At 36.7% G+C, this 19,746-nt stretch overlaps 2 protein-coding genes and 1 pseudogene across 6 annotated transcripts; all 3 read left to right on the top strand.

Annotated features, from left to right (window-relative positions):
* LOC115662973 (uncharacterized) overlaps positions 1-19,746 on the top strand; it is a 58,305-nt pseudogene that overhangs the window by 19,147 nt on the left and 19,412 nt on the right.
* On the top strand, positions 5,851-9,203 carry LOC130134673 (uncharacterized). 5 transcript variants are annotated; one of them, XM_056307531.1, is made up of 5 exons: positions 5,851-6,532; positions 6,630-6,704; positions 7,980-8,115; positions 8,891-8,980; positions 9,016-9,203. In XM_056307531.1, exons 1-5 carry the CDS (start codon positions 6,516-6,518, stop codon positions 9,034-9,036), a joined length of 339 nt encoding a protein of 112 aa, XP_056163506.1. In that variant the 5' UTR covers positions 5,851-6,515; the 3' UTR covers positions 9,037-9,203. The 5 variants fall into 5 exon arrangements, 3 of the variants coding, with proteins under 3 accessions (XP_056163506.1, XP_056163507.1, XP_056163505.1); XM_056307532.1 differs by having other exon boundaries at positions 5,854-6,532; positions 8,881-9,203; XR_008815613.1 differs by having other exon boundaries at positions 5,857-6,532; positions 7,961-8,115; positions 8,891-9,203.
* On the top strand, positions 12,036-14,234 carry LOC130136921 (BTB/POZ domain-containing protein NPY2-like). The gene is made up of 2 exons (XM_056307529.1): positions 12,036-13,194; positions 13,386-14,234. The coding sequence occupies exons 1-2, from the start codon at positions 12,163-12,165 to the stop codon at positions 13,959-13,961; spliced, it is 1,608 nt and encodes a 535-aa protein (XP_056163504.1). The 5' UTR covers positions 12,036-12,162; the 3' UTR covers positions 13,962-14,234.

Here is a 19,746-nt window from a genome sequence, read left to right as displayed (position 1 = left end):
TCCGGCCAGTAGACTATCAGCGTGGGAGAGTGGACGTAAGCTTGATCTAACGAACCACTATACGTCGTGTATGTAGATTTTCTTATCCCTTAAAGCTCCTTTCATTTATTACATTGTACACTTACATAATTGATATCAAAGACTATTTAAAATCTAAACATTGTTCAGACTTTGTTCCTGATGTTTTACTTATGCTTTGAATTGGTCAATAATTATTTAAAATCAACTATTCACCTCCCTTTAGGCGATCCTTGCTAGCCACCTTAATTGGTATCAGAGCAGGTTGCTCATTTATTAAAGTGATACTTCTGAGCTAACGATCTTTATGGCTAGTATGAGTGCTCTAGGTCTTATGGAAGGATAGAGTAACACTAGGCCTCCATACTTTGATGGCAAAGAATGTTATGTTTGGAACAACAAAATGAAGGCATTCATCAAATCCATTGACCCCTTGCAATGGAGCGTTGTCCTCAGAGGAATCAATCCAACAACTCCTGCAACTTCCTCAAATGGGCAACAAGATGGAAACACACCTACAGTTGTTTCACTAAACTGAGATAACCAAAAGAGAAGCTTTGGATTCAAAAGTAATTTATTCATTTTATTATGTTTTAGCACCTGTTGAATATAAGAAAATTGCTTCTTCTGAAACCACAAAGGAAATCTGGGACAAGCTTTACACTACCTTTGAAGGAACTAATCGAGCAAAGGAGACTCAGATAAACATATTGCTTGGACAATATGAGTCCTTCAAGATGAAGCTAGGAGAACCTATTACTGAAATGTATGACAGATTCACAGAAATTATGAATAGTTTCATATATAAAGTAAATCCAGTTTCAGAATCAATGAAAGTGAACAAACTGCTGAGAGGACTCTTGAAGGACTAGAACAATAGCAAAACCTCACTTCGAGAAACTTAAAGAATCATGCCCCTATCTGTTGATGAACTCATTAGGACTCTTTAGTCATATGAAGTAGAATGCATAAATAAAGAAGATCCCGAAGTTAAGAAGTTAATTACTTTAAAATCTAACTTTGATTCTAATGTGACAGATTCTAAAGATGATGAAGAGAACGATGAGGAACTTGCCCGAATGGTAAAGAAGTTAAGAAACATGATCAAGAAGGGAAGAAAGTTCAAAGGGAGAAAGCCATTCAAACAAGCTGAGTAGAAAAAGACAATCGATGAAAGAGGTACAGGCAAACATGTAATTAGCTTTGAATGCGGGAAGCGTGGTCATATCGAACCAAATTGTCCTTTTCTAAAGACAAAGAAAGGCAAGTTTGAAAAATTCAAGAAGGCTCTAAAAGAGAAAATAGAGTGATACTGAGTGTCAAGAAAGCGATGAGGATCATGCAAACATTTGCATAATGGCACATTCAGACTTAGACTCATACTCAAATTCAGATTCAGGTTCAGACATAAAGAAAGAAATTGAGATAAGTTATCCTGAAATTCCTATTGAAGTTATGAATTATATTGATCAATTATGTTCAGATTACAAATCCACTCTCAAAAGACTCTCCGAATTGAAGAAGGAAAATTTTAGGCTGAGGCAACAAGATCTTTCTCAAAAAGACAAAATTGAATTTTTGCGAAAGGAATTTTTGCAAATTGAAGAAAGTTGAAATATGCAAGAGAAAGAAAATGATTTATTGAAAAAGGAAATTTCAAATATTAATAAAAAGTTCTCTCTTGTTCGAAAACTTTAGGACATACTCTTTCCATACAAGTTCCATCTTTTCTAAAATCTAGACTTGGTTTTGAAAAGAAAAGTTCAATAAAAAATGATTTTCCAAATGTCAAGGAAAAATTAAAGCATACGTCTTCAAACAAAGTTTACAAAAATAATTTTTGAAAACAATTTACAAAACCTATTGGCCGAAGCTCCTTCAAGTGTTCAATCTGTGGGGATCCTAATCATTTTGAAAATGATTGCCCAAAGGTTTGGAAACCAGTTCGAAGAACCTTTATGAGAACAGTAGAATCTACTAACGTAAAAGGACCCAAATTCATTTGGGTACCAAAGAAAAGATGAGATTTCTTTTCTTGTAGGAAATAAAGGAAAGAGAATTTGGTAGGTAAAGGTATATTTTTAAATTCTCAATTTTCTTTGGATACATATTTTAAATATCTATGAATTCTCTTTGTACTTAACATTTTATTTATCCGTGTTATGCTTTGCTTGATTAAGACTTGAAATGGCATGTTCTATAATTGTGTTGGAAATGTCCTTTTGAAATAAAAGTCAATTTTATTTTGATGGATCTTGAGATGAAATTTTATTAAAGAGATTGATTGATATCTTATTTCATTTTGGGAAAGAAATAATTCGGATTTATGGACTCATTACGTGCTCTCCGATCTTGTCATGCCTTACAAAGAAAGAAAATTTTTTACGAGATATTATTTTATTATGCATGATATTTTCCCTTAAATACTCTACTGAGACGAGTTGGGAAAGTATCCTTGGGTTTCTATGAAGCTTTCCTATTTTGCGTCTAACAAAGGGAAATGATCCAAATACATGGATATCAAAAGGGAAATGAGTTTATTGCAGGCAATTATATAAAGGAAGAGTGATTGCAAACCTACACAAATCATGATACAATCAAAGAAGGATCTCAAATGATGAATTATTTCTAAAGAGGAAAGGTACATGCATGATGGGATATGAATTGGTAATATTTGTTGCCACACTACAAAAAAACTAGGATTTTGCCACGAAAATTTGCGATGAATAATTTTTCGTCGCAAATTTGCGACGACTTTTGCCACGAAAACTAAAATCGTCGCAAATTAGCAACGAAAAATTTTTCATGGCAAATTTACGACGAAATTTGCCACGAAAAATTACTCGTAGCAAATTTACGACGAAAAAATTATTCGCGGCAAATTTGTCGCGAAATTTGCCACGAATTTCAAAAAAAGTATTTATTCTAATATGTTCGAAATTCGTTGCAAAATTCGTGGCAAATTTGCCACGGATTTTGCCAAGAATTTCAAAAAAGGGCCTTTATTCTATTATGTTTGATTTTCGTGGCAAATTTGCCACGAATTTCAAAAAAAGGCATTTATTCTAATATGTTGGAAATTCGTCGCAAAATTCGTGGAAAATTTGCCACGAATTTCAAAAAAAGCACTTATTCTAATATGTTCGAAATTTGTGGCAAAATTCGTGGCAAATTTGCCACGAATTTCCAAAAAAGCATTTATTCTAATATGTTCGAAATTCGTTGCAAAATTCGCGGCAAATTTGCCACGAATTTTGCCATGAAAAATCAAATTAAGCCGGGGATGCCGGAAACTTGATTTTCGTGGCAAAATTCGTGGAAAATTTGCCACGAATTTCAAAAAAACATTTATTCTAATATGTTCGAAATTCGTGGCAAAATTCGCGGCAAATTTGCCACGAATTTCCAAAAAAGCATTTATTCTAATATGTTTGAAATTCATTGCAAAATTCGTGGCTAATTTGCCACGAATTTTGCCACGAAAAATCAAATTAAGCCAGGGATGCCGGAAACTTGATTTTCGTGGCAAAATTCGTGGAAAATTTGTATTTATTCTAATATGTTCGAAATTCGTTGCAAAATTCGCGGCAAATTTGCCACGAATTTTGCCATGAAAAATCAAATTAAGCCGGGGATGCCGGAAACTTGATTTTCGTGGCAAAATTCGTGGAAAATTTGCCATGAATTTTGCCACGAATTTAAAAAAAAACATTTATTCTAATATGTTCGAAATTCGTGGCAAATTTGCCACGAATTTCCAAAAAAGCATTTATTCTAATATGTTCGAAATTCATTGCAAAATTCGTGGCTAATTTGCCACGAATTTTGCCACGAAAAATCAAATTAAGCCGGGGATGCCGGAAACTTGATTTTCGTGGCAAAATTCGTGGCAAATTTGCCACGAATTTCCAAAAAAGCATTTATTCTAATATGTTCGAAATTCATTGCAAAATTCGTGGCTAATTTGCCACGAATTTTGCCACGAAAAATCAAATTAAGCCGGGGATGCCGGAAACTTGATTTTCGTGGCAAAATTCGTGGCAAATTTGCCACGAATTTTGCAACGAATTTCAAAAAAGGCATTTATTCTAATATGTTCGAAATTCGTTGCAAAATTCGTGGCAAATTTGTCACGAATTTTACCACGAAAAATCAAATTAAGCCAGTATGCCGGAAACTTGATTTTTCGTGGCAAAATTTGTGGCAAATTTGCCACGAATTTCGTACATATTAGAATAAATGCCTTTTTTTGAAATTTGTGGCAAAATTTGTGACAAATTTGCCACAAATTTAAAAAAACGCGGCATTTATTCTAATATGTTCGAAATTCATGGCAAAATTCGGGGGAAATTTGCGACGAATTTGACTTTAACATTTTAGAAAATAAAAAAAAATTGCGACGAATTATTTTCCGTGGCTAATTAGCGACGAACAAAAAAGTTCGTTGCAAAATTACATATTAATTATAAGATTCCAGAAGCCGAAATAATAAAAGATAATACTTCTTATAAAACTTCATTCCTTTTATAGGACTTATACAACCTTTTAAAATTATCATTTTAGGGACTTATAAGGACTCCTTTAATAGGACTTATACAACCTTTTAAAATTACTAATGATGGTATCGAGACCAAATTTTTAAAAAAGGAAAATAATTTTTAATATTATAAGCAAACCACAAACCAAGAACTTAAGTACACTTCAGGAACAATCCGTTTCTGAAATAAATTGTATTATCCAAAATAAGAAAACCACCTTCAATATTTAAAAGAAGACCTTGAACATAAAAGAATTGAGCAAAATTTTTCTGATTCTACTATTAAGAAAATAATTGCTAATCTTTAAATTTGCATAAAAAGTTCTATATGTTCGACACTTCCTAATGCTTTTTGGTCTAAAAAATATCATATAGTTGATTTACCTTATGAATCTTAATTTTTTGAAAAAGAAATCCCGACCAAGGCACGACCTTCCTAAATGAATCAGGAAGTCATGAATTTTTGTCAAAATGAAATCCAAGAACTTCTTGATAAAAATCTCATTAGAAAGGGCTAATTACTTTGGAGTTGCTCTGTTTTCTATGTAAACAAAAATGCTAAATTAGAAAGAGGAGTTCCAATATCGGTAATCAACTATAAACCTTTAAATACAGCTCTGAAATGGATAAGATATCCAATTCCTAATAAAAAAGACTTATTGAATAGATTACACAATTCAAAATTATTTTATAAATTTGATATGAAATCAGGATTTTGGCAAATACAAATCAATGAAAATGACAGATATAAAACTGCCTTCACTGTTTCACTGCAAAAAAACAAGTATTTCGCCACGAAAATTAGCGACGAAAAAATATTCGTCACTAATTTACGACGGAATTTGCCAAGAAAAAAAAATTCGTGGATAATTAGAGACGAATTTTTTTTCGTGGCTAATTTACGACGAAAAATTATTCGTGGCTAATTTGCAATGGATTTAGCCACGAATTCGACATTACCAATTTAAAAAATAACAAAATTTTGCGACGAATTTTTTTCCATGGCTAATTTGCGGCGAATTTAGCCACGAAAAAAATCCGTGGCTAATTAGCGACGGATTTAGCCATGAACTCGACATTATCAATTTAAAAAAAGGAAAAAATTTTGCGACGAATTATTTTTCGTGGCTAATTTGCGACGGAATTAGCCACGAAAAATAATTCTTCACAAATTTTTTTAATTTTTTAAAATTTGTGAGGTCAAATTTGTCACTAAATTCGTGGCTAATTAGCGACCAATTTTTTTTCGTCGCTAATTAGCCACAAAAGATAATGTTCGTCGCTGATTTTGCTTCCCGCCCTCTCTCAAATCTGCCCGCCCTCACCCTAATTTTTTTTTTCTCTCTCTCTCTCTGCTATTCCTCAGATCCCCCCCTCCGCCAAACACCTCTCCGTCGCTCCCCCCTCCCCTCCGCCAGCCATGATGGCCACCCTCACCGCCATCGCCGTCGCCTCCTCCTCCGTTGCCATACGCCCGTTCTGCGCCCACCAGCCCTCCCTCGCCCCAGATCTAGGCGAGGTCGAGCGGCCTCGCCCATGGCCGCCGCTCGACCTCGCCCATGGCTGTTCGACCTCGCCGTCGCCTAGATCTGGGCGACGGCGAGGACGAGCGGTGGCCATGGGCGAGGCCGGGATCCGGTACTTCGTTGCTGAGGGCCGCCGGCGGGGGACTGGTTGATTGCGTGGTGGTCGGGGGCGGGATCGGCGGGCTCTGCATCGCCGCGCGGAGCCCGTTCTTCGGGACCGCGTTCGCGGAGAGCGAGAGCGGGGCGAGGCTCGAATCGGCGTGAGTTCTTTCTTGGGTGTTCTTCCTTTTTTTTTTTTCTGGGGAAAAGGAAGAAAATGGAGAGGAGCACGCCGGTGAGGAAGCCTCACACTTCGACTTCAGATCTGCTCGCGTGGTCGGAGACTCCGCCTCCCCACGATTCGGTCGCGCCCGGTTCGGCTTCCTCTCGCTCCAATGCTCGCTCTCACCAGGTGCGGCGTTCGCTATCACCTTCTGCCTTTTTTTTTTTTTATCTCTTCTTGGGCTTTCCTTTTTTAACGGGTTGTTCTGGGGGGATGATGCTGTTAGCCTTCGGATGGGATCAGCAAGGTGGTGTTTGGAGGTCCAAGTGACTGCAGAGAAATCTGAGAATTTGAACAAAAGGTTAGATCTGCTCTTCTTGGTTTCTTTCCCCTCTCCCTGTTTGTTGATGACGTTTTGTGTTTTTTCCCCTTAAATGCAATGTTTCATTTGGCGGAATGGGTCGCCGCCGTTTTACCTATTTGTCCGCATTCTCTCCATGTTCTCCAATGCTTTGGATTTTCTTTCTTTAGAAATTATGGTTGGATTGTGTAATATAGGTTCAATGTGGATGTGTAGTGATCGATCTGCGGGGAATGAGGGCAGAAACTTTGAATCCAACATGATAATCTTTACCACCTTCATTTAAATTACAAAAGAAGGGAAATTTTTTTGGGGGTGGCTGTTGATGGAGTAATCTTGGTCAATTGGGTGGATCTTAGAACTTCAGATGCCTTGGTAGGTCGAGCTTGCTCATCTTCCTTGGCCTTAGAGGTCTGGTTGGCCTCTTGAGCTTGATTCTATTGCAAGCCCTCATGTCTAACTGAGATAGTCCGGTCATTCCCCTTCCATTCAATGGCTCTTCAATTAATAGTAATTAGATGGACAGCGTAAGTTCCTTAGATGTCCAGATTCGAGAAGTAAACATTTCTTTGGCGACTATCATATGGGGCTCCTTCAATGTCTGCTGAACTTCTGCGGTCATGAAAATGCCGATTTGATCATCCCATTGACAATCTACCGAACTCTGATCTAGATACAATTGTAATAGGTGCTTAGCTGATGTGAACTTATTTTTGATGTCTTTTCAATTTGCGTATGTGAAATATGTTATTGATATGTGAAAGCTCTAGTCCATGTAAGAGTAGGTTGTTCTTAGTCCATTCATGTAAAGGAGATGGCATTTTGCTGAGGATTGGTAAGTCACAAATAGTGCATCGTCAACATCCTTCTAAAAAGTGCTGCAATAGAAACAATTGTTTGTTGCTAGATTAGGAAAAGGTTCAATCCATGGATAACATGTACATACAGAAAAGTCATTACATATACAATTACAAATACATGCACGCACAAACATGTCCATCTAAAAAGCCAGTTACTTGGCTACCTATCTATCTTTTTTCGTACACATATAGAATGGGGATGGATATTTGGCACAAATGCACATGCACCCACACAAAGGCGCACAAGCATGCATGTTTGGTTGTGGGCACGCTCTCATACACACGTGACCTTTTTATATCCTCCTTGTCAAGAGAGTTACATAAGCTTTCATAATGCCTTTGCACTTGGACTCCGCTTATTGTGGCTTTTTCCTTGTCTTCTTCTTCATAGAATAGTGCTTTTGTAATCTTCTAGGAAGTCTTGTTCTGCCTACAAGTTGAAAGAAATCACCGGTAGTGGGATTTTTGCTGCCAATGGGGAAGATGATTTATTGGAGCCTGGAAGTGCCAACCCTGCTTCAAATAACAAAACAGGATTAAAGATGTACCAGGTATGTTTTACTGTGCCGATTGTATTTGACCTTTTAAATTGTTGCTGAGTCCATGATGATGTATGTAAGCTCTTTTGGTGGTAAACAGGTTTTCAGTGAGTTTTACACAGAAATATCAACTCTAGTTTAACACTTTGCTGCTGCATTCTCGATTGTCATTTTGGTGAGAACTTGTGATGACATTGGGTTCACACTGTAAAATCATGTAATAGGTGGCAGAGGCAATAGCAAGTTAGTTTCATTTTGTCAAGTTTAGCTCTTGCTCTTTGAAACAAAATGGTTAGCTTTTGCACTGTTTTTCATCAGAAATTAAACCTGACAACCAACAAATTCTTCACCCTTTTATCTAAAAAGAACATGTCGAGCAAAAGGGTTAGCTTTTGCATTGTTCAAATTTCCAAAAGGGTTAGCTCTTGCACTGTATAGTCGATAATGGCACCATATTTGTTTTCTGTATGCCTAAGTTTAGACAGTTTACTTTATTTGATCAGTAAACAAATTCTAGTTTCGGATTCGCATGTTTAGTTATCCATTGGGTCTGTTGTGAGCTTTTCTTCTACATGGTAAGCATGCTGTATCTTCTATTGGTTTGAGGTTTAATTTCTGGGTCTTGATTGAAATTCTGACTTCCTATCCACTTGGGCTGTTCCTGACTGTGCGTGCTTTGCCTTTTCTTTTAGTCTTATATATGGAATTTCTTGAATAAAGAAGTCGTTCTTTTTGTATAACTCGCCTAAATCACCATGGTCTGAGCTAAAACATTAGTGCAATGCAGGTCCTCCACAATATTGCGGTCGCTGAATACTTTCGTGATGGCTGTTCAGATCCAAGAAGATTGCTTGAAGTACTTAATAACGTCAATGTGTGGCAGTCCTTCAAACACACTCTCTTCAGAATATGCGATCTACTCTAAGCTATTGAGTTTTCAATCGGTCTTGATATGTTGTGTTGAACACAGTGGGAGTAGGCGAGAGGGAAACATTGATAGTTGCTTCTAAATTATCATCTAGACATCAATGAAGGAGGTGAATTACTTTGAACTTTGTCATTGGCGTGGCAAATGTTGATGAATGTATTTTATTTATATATCATTATAATATTTTGATGTTATTAACTGCTTAATCAATGTTAAATATAAATTCTAGAAATTAAAATCGAAATCGTCCCTAAACAATATTCGTTGCTAAATTCGTTCCGGAACAATATTCGTTGCAAAAGTAAAATTTTTTCGTGGCAAATTAGTGATGAATTTTGCCATGAATAAGTTCGTTGCAAAAAATGTGACCAAAAAAACCTTATTCTTTTTATTTTTTTGTGGCAAATTAGTGACTTATTTTGTCACGGATTTTTTTTTATATAATTTTTTTTCAAAAAAATAATTTTTTTATTTTTTGTGGCGAATTTGCGACGAATTTTGCAACGAAAATTTTTTTATACAATTTTTTTTTCAAAAAAAAATATTTTTTATTTTTATGTGGCTAATTTGTGACGAATTTTGCCACGAATTTTTTTTATATACTTTTTTTTTCAAAAAAAAAAAAATATTTTTATTTTTCTGTGGTTAAATTCGTTAACGAACAAATTTAGCCATGAATTTGTTTTCGTTGCAAATTACCAACGAAAATTACAATTTTTTGTCGCAAAAATTTTCGACGCCAAATTAGGGACGAATTTTTTTTCGTCGCTAATTTCGTCGGAAATTCGTTTTGCCACGAATTTTACCACGAATAATTACTGACGAATTTTGCCATGATTTTTGCAACAAATAATTAGCGACGAATTTTGCAACAAATTTAGCCACGAATTTTTTTTCATCGCAAATTACCAACGAAAATTACAATTTTTTGTCGCAAAAATTTCTGGCGCTGAATTAGCGACAAATTTTTTTTCGTTGCTAATTTCGTTGGAAATTCGTTTTGCCACGAATTTTACCACGGAAAATTACCGACGAATTTTTGCCACGATTTTTGCAACGAATAATTAGCGACGAATTTTGCAACGAATTTTCCCACGAAATTTAGCCACGAATTTTTTTTCGTCGCAAATTACCAACGAAAATTGAAATTTTTTGTCGCAAAAATTTGCGATGCCGAATTAGCGACGAATTTTTTTTCGTCGCTAATTTCGTTGGAAATTCGTTTTGCCACGAATTTTGCCAAATTTTTTGTGGCAAAATTCGTGGCAAAAGCCTTGTTTTTTTGTAGTGCCATGCATGTAAGATATTGCAGAGTTTTAATGCTTAAAATATCTACATTCCTTTTACAAAATTCGTTAATGTTATATTATCTTTATGCATTTGAGATTTATGCTAAAGGAGAATCTTTTCATCTTGAAAGCTATTATTGCATACACTTGCCATATTCTTAGAAGATATCTTATAATTGTCAAGTTTGATCCTCAAATATGAGGAAGGTATGTACAGGAAATTCTCTATATTTTGCAAAGATATTGTCTCCTCTACAATAATTTGTAGGTAGCAAAAGAGACTTTCCATATGAAGTTTGGAAATTTTGTTCCTAATATTGCAAAAAGATTATGCATTATTTTCGAAGGATAGAAAATTTCCTCTTTGTACAATATTCTCACAAATTATTGGAGGCATATCAAAATATTCTGAGCAAACGCTTAATGCGTCTTATGAAAGGATAAGTTAAATATTTTGATATTATTATAATTGCTATTCAATTTTATTCTAAGAAAGAGCATAATATATTGCATGAGATATTATATTTGTGCAAAAAGTTTGTTGAGTTTATGCAGTTTGAAAGCGAAACGAGCTTGATGGATGAGAACAAATTTCTTTCTCTAAATTCAAAAAGCAAACGAATGTTGTGGATGTTGCTGCTACAAAGAACAGACATTTTATTCAACACGCACAAGCCGCTATAAAAGCTATTCGCAAACGCTGTCTTGATGACATTTTATTCATCGACAGCAGTCCACAGTATTCAACATTTGCACAAATTTTCTCTTCAAAAGACTTGACTTCTGTGTATGTTTTATGGGTTTTCTCCATCTCAAGCAGTTCAATTGGCAAGTAAATTGAAATTGTTCTGTGTTTTGTAAGTGGGGGAGATTCTTGATAGGCCAATGCATGCCTTTGCAACTTCATGTTGAGTTTTTTTTTTAATCAGCCATGCCTTGAAGTGCTCGACTTTGGCGCATTATGTTGTGAACGTTCATTCTGGAAATCATGTCTGCATGGTCGTATCGGTTTATTTGCTCTTTTGAATAACGCTATAAGGGGGCATGACAACGTGCAGGTACGTTTCAAGTGAGTTGGCAACTGATATCACTGTCAGTGTTGGGAGTGTAAAGTTCTACTTGCATGAGGTATGGTCAACTCGGTACCCTTTTCATACAACTACAACAAAAAAAGCAATGGCTTGGCGACTTTCTCGGCTTATTTTGCCTCGCATAATCAAAGTGCTGAAATTACCTTTTAAGGTTCTGTTGCCGTCACGTTAATGTCTAGCCATGTCATGATAAAGTAAGAAGCAAAGTTTTGGCCTACTTCTCTTGCTACTTTATTTGAAATGAGGTTGCCATACGTAATTCTGTGCAAAGCAAACACTTGTTATAACTTCTTAGCACTACAATAGGTTTCCTATCTAGCTTGACTACTGCGTTGGACTCCTCAGATTCCCGTGGACAATGGTATAGATTAAATTTCTTCCATCAAAAACCAATTTCCATGGCAAGCCGGACCGTATAATTTGTTTCCTTAGTTGAAAATTGGCAGATTAAGCAATTGTAATTGAACTATGAATTCTTCTGATGAACCAATCAGTGCATAAACTTGCCCTTGCATAAACTTCAACTTTGATCACATAGAGTAGTCTAGTCGTTAATGTATCCTGTAATGACTTGGAACTTCTATCTTAGTAAGGAATTTACCTGCTTGTTGCAGTTTCCTCTTCTGCAAAGAGCGCACTTCTGCAGAAACTGGTCGCAGCTACCAATAATGATGACAGCGATGAAGTCAACATCTCGGACATTCCCGGTGGTCCTGCCTCATTTGAGGTCTGCGCCAAGTTCTGTTATGGCATGACTGTCACCCTAAATGCCTACAATGTCGTCGCTGCGAGGTGTGCCGCCGAGTGCTTAGAAATGTACGAGACAGTTGAAAAGGGGAATCTTATCTACAAGATTGAAGTTTTTCTTAGCTCTAGCATTTTCCGTAGTTGGAAGGATTCGATCATCGTTCTTCAGACCACAAAATCCTTATTACCACATTCTGAGGAATTGAAGTTGGTGAATCAAAGTATTGAGTCGATTGCAGGGAAGGCCTGTGTTGACATCTCCAAGGTCGATTGGTCCTACTCCTACAACCGGAAGAAGCTGGGAGAGGAAAATGGGATGGACTCAAATGGTGTCCGAACTCGTGTGGTTCCAAAGGACTGGTGGGTCGAGGATCTTTGTGAGCTCGAGATCGAGTTATACAAGCGTGTTTTGATGAATATCAAAATGAAAGGGATACTTCCTGGCGAAATCATCGGTGAAGCACTGAAAGCTTATGCTTACAGAAGGTTGCCTGGGATCAGCAAAGGTATGAGCAAGTGCATAGATACACCGAAGTATCGGCTGGTGGTTGACACAGTCGTGCGGTTGTTACCTGGAGAGAAATGGAGCATCTCCTGTAGTTTCTTGCTCAAGTTGTTAAAGGCGGCCATTTGTGTCGATTCAAGGGAGACGGCGAAAAGGGACTTGATTAGGAAGATAGGACAGCAATTAGAGGAGGCTAATGTGAATGATCTCCTGATACGGGCACCAGAAGGAGAAAGTATGATGTACGATGCTGGCACTGTAATTGCTGTAGTTGAGGAATTCTTGTCACGGGAGAGCCAGGAGATCGAGTCCGTTGAAGAAGAACATGAGCTGCCAGGCATGAGGAGGCTGGGGATCTTGTCCGATGCTTCCAAGCTGATGGTGGCAAAACTAATTGATGCATACCTCGCTGAAATATCGAAAGATCATAACCTGCCTTTGTCCAAGTTTGTTGAACTTGCTGAGATGATGTCAAGTGTTCCTCGGCCTTCCCATGATGGACTTTACCGAGCCATCGACATGTATCTCAAGGTAACAGTTTCATGCTGTTCTCGTTTTCTCATGGACTTTAGGATGTACTTATATCTGAAGCACGTGGAGCATTTCGAACTGTTAAGTTTATTCCAAAAAGATCTGATTTCGATCCGTCTTACCAAAGAAACGCGAATTCTGATTTGGGATCATTAATGTTGATGATTTGTGTTGAACTGACATCAATGCAGGAGCATCCTGGGATCACCAAGAGTGAGAGGAAGAGGATTTGCAAACTGATGAACTGCAAGAAGCTCTCGGTCGATGCGTGCATGCACGCCGTGCAAAATGAGAGGCTCCCTTTGCGCGTCGTCGTGCAAGTGCTCTTCTTTGAGCTGGTCAGGGTGGCTGCGTCATCTGGGAGCAGCACCCCAGACCTCCCCAAAAGCCTTCGGGAGCTGAACAATGGGTCCCATGGAAGCTCGAGGTCCGCCACGACCAACACAGAGGAAGACTGGGATGCCGTGGCCACGGCGGAAGAGCTCAAGGCCCTCAAGACCGAGCTGGCCTCGCTGCGGCTGAGCATCGGGGCCCGAGGAGGGTCCGAGAGGAACGGGGACGGAAAGCCCAGCGTGGACAAGGCCACGATAACCAAGATGAAGGGGCTGCTCCGGTCGAAGAAAGTGTTCATGAAGATGTTCTCAAGCAAAAGCCAGAGCGAAAACAACAGCGGCTCGGATTCCTCCGAGAGTCTCGGCTCTGGCAATGGTAATGCGGACGAAGCGAAGTCGACGCCTTCCCGGAACAGGAGGTACTCGGTATCATAGTCGAAATCGGCGAATCGGAGGTAGTTTTTAATGTCTTATTTTGGCACCCAACTTAATAGGTTTAGGGACATTAGTGTTAGATAATGTCCCATTGAAGTGAAAGTGAAAGTACATATGATGGCTAAGTCATACAGGTAAGTGGTGTTCTGCTGAAGAATTTGTATTTTGTTAGCAAGAGTTGTTCAAGTTGATAGTGACTTCTACTTCAGGAAACAAAAAAAAATGTAATTTGCCCTTTATAGGAAGTGTCAATTATGTTGTCATTATTATTCAGCGGTGATTAGTGAGTCTCTTTGGCATATTAGATCATTCATGCTCAGTTTTTTCTTTGTATGTGAACGTAAATTTACAGGACTAATAATGTCTCAAGGATTGTCCTCTTAACAAGTTTAGTGTCTCTCTTAGTAATGACTTAGGATTGACCAAAAGCAAATAAATTGAGACCGAAACTGAGAGAATATTCGCTCTAGCGCTCGTCACGTGGCAGTTCACTTTACGTCTGTGACTGCCCGTCCGCACGATATAGTTTGCCATGTGGCTTAAAATCGATCAATCAGCACTAGCTAATGATTAACATCAGATTTTCATCTCTTATTGAGTTTAAATTTTTTTAAAAAATGAATAAAGAGAAAATATTCCACACGTGTTTAAAAGTCTACCCCTCAGTAGATTAAATCTTCAAAAATGAATAACAAAAAAGTATCTTCAGATAAGGTATAAGAAAGTTTCATTAAATACCGAAATCTACCTAATTCAAAAACAAATCAACATCATATATTTTATTTGATAAATAAATTATTTCTAATATTAACTATTAATTATTTTACTCAAGCAGTTGGATTCAGCGAATCAAAATATTTTGAAAAATTCGACCAAATATATATAGAATCTGTTTCACAACAGAACTAATATCAATCTTAGATTTGTAGGGAAAATTACGGGAAAATTGTAAAAAAAGCCCTAAATCTATTGTACGGTGGCCAATTCGGTCCTAAATCTTTCAATTGTACCAATTTAGTTCTAAAATTTTTAACGATTTGCCAATTTAGTCTTAAATTTTTTGATAATTTGTCAATGTAATCATTTCCACAAATTATCAAAATCGTAGGTTTAGGACTAAATTGGCAAACTTAAAAAAAATGTTTATGACTAAATTGACACCGTTGAAAAGTTTATGACTAAATTGACAAATCGCTAAAAGGTTTAGGACTGAATTGGCACAATTGAAAGGTTTATGACTGAATTGGCTGTCGTACAATATATTTGGGACTTTTTGGACAATTATCCTAGAAAATTATTAATTTAGTTACAAACCTATTGTTTGGATTCTTATGTAGTCATGAACTTTTTAATTGTTCTAATATAGTATTAAACATTTGCGAGAATATATGATGTAACTATTTTGGTCAATTTTTGCTTGAAATTACTTACGCGGCGGTCTAGTTATTACTGGCCATCTTATGTGGCAGCCGGCAATAAAATGTGGATAAATTTACCCAAAACCAAGTGAATTTGTTGAATTTTTGAGATTTTTTTTTCTCTTGGTTACTGTTCATCTTCTCCCTCATATTTCTTTGTTACCATTCATCTGCCATCATTACCGTCTCTGCCGCTGCCACCAAGCCCTACGTCTTCTCACTGCTCGACTTCAACCCCTGCCATGCCCTCCGACGATCTCCGCTTCGTGGCTGTTTCGCCCTCTGGCAACTTGAGATAGGCGCACCGCCTGTTCGACCAAATTCCTCAGCCAAGCACGCTCTTCCACAACCTCCTCATTCGGGGTACTCCAGTACCTCAGCAGAGAGCTCGCAGCCTTTGTATCTCTGCCGAGCTCAAAGGCAAACAGAGCAGGAGTTGCTGGAATTCACAACTGAGCCCGATCGCCAATGGAGTTACCAGTCAACAACGAGCACTTCATTTCAATGTTCATGTGAAGGAGATGAAGGGGTAGCACGTAAAAGAAGGAAAGAAAAGAATGAAAAGAAGAGAAAAAAAATCAGAAAATACAAAAAATTACTCAAAAGGACTTGTTTTTTAGTAAACTTGTTCTGGTCAAATCGCTGACTGTGATACGTAGGACGGGCGATGATGATTGGACCGCCATATCAGCAATTCCGGGCGATATTTGGCTGAAATAAGTTTGTTAAAATTTGCGCAAATGTTAACAACTACATTAAAATTTTATAATTACATTGGAATCCGTATAATGGTTTTAGTACTAAATTAGTAATATTTCAGAGATTTATGGTACATAAACTTCTACCTCTTATTAGATTAAACTTCAGAAAAATAATGGATGACGAAAAAATATCTTTAAAATGAAAATATATATCATTTGAAATATCATGTTATGCATATATGGAATAAACATCATAATTTAAAAAAAAAGACGTCTAAAGATCTGGTACTTAATTAGGAAAATGACATAAAATGCCACTGAATTTTGGTCAATATGCAATGTCGTCCATAAACTTTTAATTTAGTTAATGTGGTCCCTAAACTATAAGTAAATGTTCAATGTAGTTCTTGTCCATGCTCAATGTTAATTGATGATGTGGATTATTATATATTGAGTTGGATTTTTAAAATGATGAGTCAACACATTTATCTACTTTATAAAAGGAAAATTAGGACGTCATTATGTCCATCATAATTTGGTGATATGGATTATTATATCCCGATTTTGAATGACTATCTGACTTGGATAATTCACGTGTAAGTTTCTTTTATTGTCCACCATTCAAATTTAATGAATTGAAAATCACATCAACAAATTCCATTAGCTTAAATTAATGGAGGGACAATATTAAATATTTTCATACGGTGAGAGAGAAGAGAGAATGAGCTCGGAAGAGAAACTGATGGAAGGCATAGAGATAAGCCAGGAAAGCCAAGAACAAGGACAAAACAATCATGATAAGGAGTGGAGAAAAAGAATTGGATTTACCCGGGGACTAGATTGAACATTATTAATTGTTAAAAAATCACGTTAAACAAATTAAAAATTACTAATAGTTAGAGGATCACATTGAATAAATTAAAAGTTCAAGAATGATATTGTACGTTGGATCAAAATTCATGAACAATTCGTGTCGTTTTCCCTATTTAACACGGGAAGTGCTTTTTGTAGTGTATGGGCATTAATTTCTCTCTCTCGTCAAAAAGCTTTGCCCATTTCTTTTTCCACTCGAACAAGGCTTCTCTTCATACGTTGGATCAAAATTCATGAACAATTCGTGTCGTTTTCCCTATTTAACACGGGAAGTGCTTTTTGTAGTGTATGGGCATTAATTTCTCTCTCTAGTCAAAAAGCTTTGCCCTTTTCTTTTTCCACTCGAACAAGGCTTCTCTTCATGTGGGCCTTTTCGGCCATTGCTCTTGTATGTATCTTTATGGGCCCTCTGTGGCTTTGTGTATTCTATTATGTTTTTGGACCTTCTAGGCATTTGTATATTGTCGATTCGATTGTGTATTGGTCAATTATGGATATGATCTCTTTTTTTCCCCTAGAAGTAATAGAGCAAGGATGGTTAATTAGTGCCGATGACCTCCTCTAGCATTACCATAAAGGTCTTACATTGGTTACGAAATATTTTGTTCGAGTCATAGTTACTTTGCATCACGTGCGACCTAAAAGCCTCGAAATTGGTGAGCCATTCGTCATAGCTCTACCTAGATGTTAGTAGTCAGGAAGTCTCTGCACATAAAGTGTTCCGTAACTAGGCAACATGGCATGAGCCATTCAGTGGTTCGCTCACGACGTGAATCGAACATTCATAAAGCAAGAGAAACACCACCTTGGTGGATTACGGATATAATCTTTATTTGCTTAGAAATTCAAAAAAGAAAAAAGAAAGACCTCAAGGCACAACCCCTCACTAATTTTCAGTTGTAATATTATTATAGTATGAAAGGGCTGAGTCGACGAAAATCTTATTATTACATACAGCCAGTCCATATCAAAGCATTTGATTTTGGTGAATCTCGTGTTAATTTCATATGGACCTCGAGCAAAAACTAAAACGTGATGTATCTTACAAGGATCATCTAGAGGGGGGGGGGGGGGAGGGTGAATAGGTGATCTAAAACTTTTTGATCAATTTTTAAAGCGAAAACAATTAATCAATATTAAAGTCTGAAAAATAATTAGATTCGGATCAGACTTTGTGACAAATGTGTTAGTATGCAGTATATATATATAATAGGAGTTTAGGGATAGAAAAACTGCACACAGAAGATTATAATGGTTCGGTTTAGATTAAGCCTACGTTCACTCTCCCACGCTGACAGTCTACTTACTCGATTCCACTATATGATCAAAGAGATTACAAGTTCTGAGTGATATCACTCTGTGAATGATAGAACTCTCTATCTCACACAATCACTCTTACAAAATGTCTCTCAAGATCTCAGTGTTTGGCTTAGGAATGACAAATAGTAAAATCGGAGAATGCTCAGACTTTGGATTTGTTGATTATTGATTTCGTTCTCTACCTTCTATTTTTCGTTAATCTTCTTTTATACTCCTCCACTTCCAAACTAGCCATTGGACAGTCATCAGAGGATCATCTTCCAATCTTCAACTTGGACCGATTTGTATAAAATTGATTGAGTAGCCGTTAGTTGACAAAATCTGAATCCCGCTGAATCTGGTTGCCTATACAATAAGAATCTTGGTTTCCATAAGTAGAGCTTTATCCGTTGTGAGATATACTTGCCTTAATATTTGATTGTCAATCAATTATAGCCTTTTAAGATTGAGTCAATCAAACTTTCCTTCATGTGAAATCCATGCCAGATCACTAGCCGTTATGTTCATTTTAAGTAGTTTCAGAGTCTGGATAACTTCTGGTTTTTACTTCACATCTAGATCTTAAGTCAGTATGGGTCTTTAGTAAGGTCTAAACCTTTTAGAAGTAGAGTTTGAAGTTCTCTATGAGTTTAAATAACTTTATTAGTAAAGTCTGAAGTACTCGTTCTGAATCCCGTAAAGTCTGAAGTCTTCCTTCTAGGCTTGGTAAAGTCTGAGTGTTCAGAAAGTTTAGTTCTCTTGAAATATTAAAGTTGCTATTTTCAGAATATATCTACATGGATCCAAATACTTCAGAGCACAGATCAGACTTACAAACTTTTCATGGACAGTTTTATCAACTTCAAAATCTATTAGGAAATTTCCTTAACAAAACGTAGGTGGTCAGAAGTTATATGATGTGGTTCAGTGATTTCCAATCCAATCTCAACTAATTTGTAGTCAAAACAAGGTTATTTAAGCTAATTTCCAAACATTTTCTTTAGCCTAATGTATTTTTGATATTTTTATTTAGAAATCACGGTCCATTCCTAATTTTTATGTGATGAATAATGGAGCAACCAAAATTTAGGTGTCAACAACCCTTGAACGCAGCTCACAACATTGGTCAATAATAGTGACCATCCCGCGCTTTTTTACTTTTGTTATGCGATAATGAAAATTTTTTGGTAACATCATTGATTTATTTTGTTTTGGTAGAATGGGAATTGTGCAATGAATATCTACTTATTATGAACAACTAGTTAAATCCTATTTAATTAACAAAAAAAGGAATGGCTCGCTTGGCAATGGCGTACTTGGCACTAGTTCAGCTAGAGATGTTGGTTTTTGTGAAGGATTAGTTTCTTTGTTCGAGTCCACGGCTAACTTGACATAGACTTTCTAAAATTTATATGTTAGTTCAATTTAGGGTGCGTTTGGCAACATATTTGCTCTCGAAAGTAATTTCTTTTCAGAAATTTTTTTTTATTTCTA

Source organism: Syzygium oleosum, unplaced genomic scaffold, assembly GCF_021117445.2.
Source record: "Syzygium oleosum isolate NSW1041296 unplaced genomic scaffold, Sole_v2.1 Sole_v2.55, whole genome shotgun sequence".
Classification (NCBI taxonomy): domain Eukaryota; kingdom Viridiplantae; phylum Streptophyta; class Magnoliopsida; order Myrtales; family Myrtaceae; genus Syzygium; species Syzygium oleosum.
Note: the sequence above shows the minus strand (reverse complement) of the source record. Positions and strands in the feature narration are given on the sequence as shown.

Coding starts and splice junctions, on each gene's coding strand:
- LOC130136921 (XM_056307529.1), top strand. CDS start 12,163: ATGACTGTCACCCTAAATGCCTACAATGTCGTCGCTGCGAGGTGTGCC. Junction 13,195..13,385: donor CCATCGACATGTATCTCAAG/GTAACAGTTTCA, acceptor ACATCAATGCAG/GAGCATCCTGGGATCACCAA.
- LOC130134673 (XM_056307530.1), top strand. Junction 6,705..7,979: donor TCTGAGAATTTGAACAAAAG/GTTAGATCTGCT, acceptor GTAATCTTCTAG/GAAGTCTTGTTCTGCCTACA. Junction 8,116..8,890: donor CAGGATTAAAGATGTACCAG/GTATGTTTTACT, acceptor AGTGCAATGCAG/GTCCTCCACAATATTGCGGT.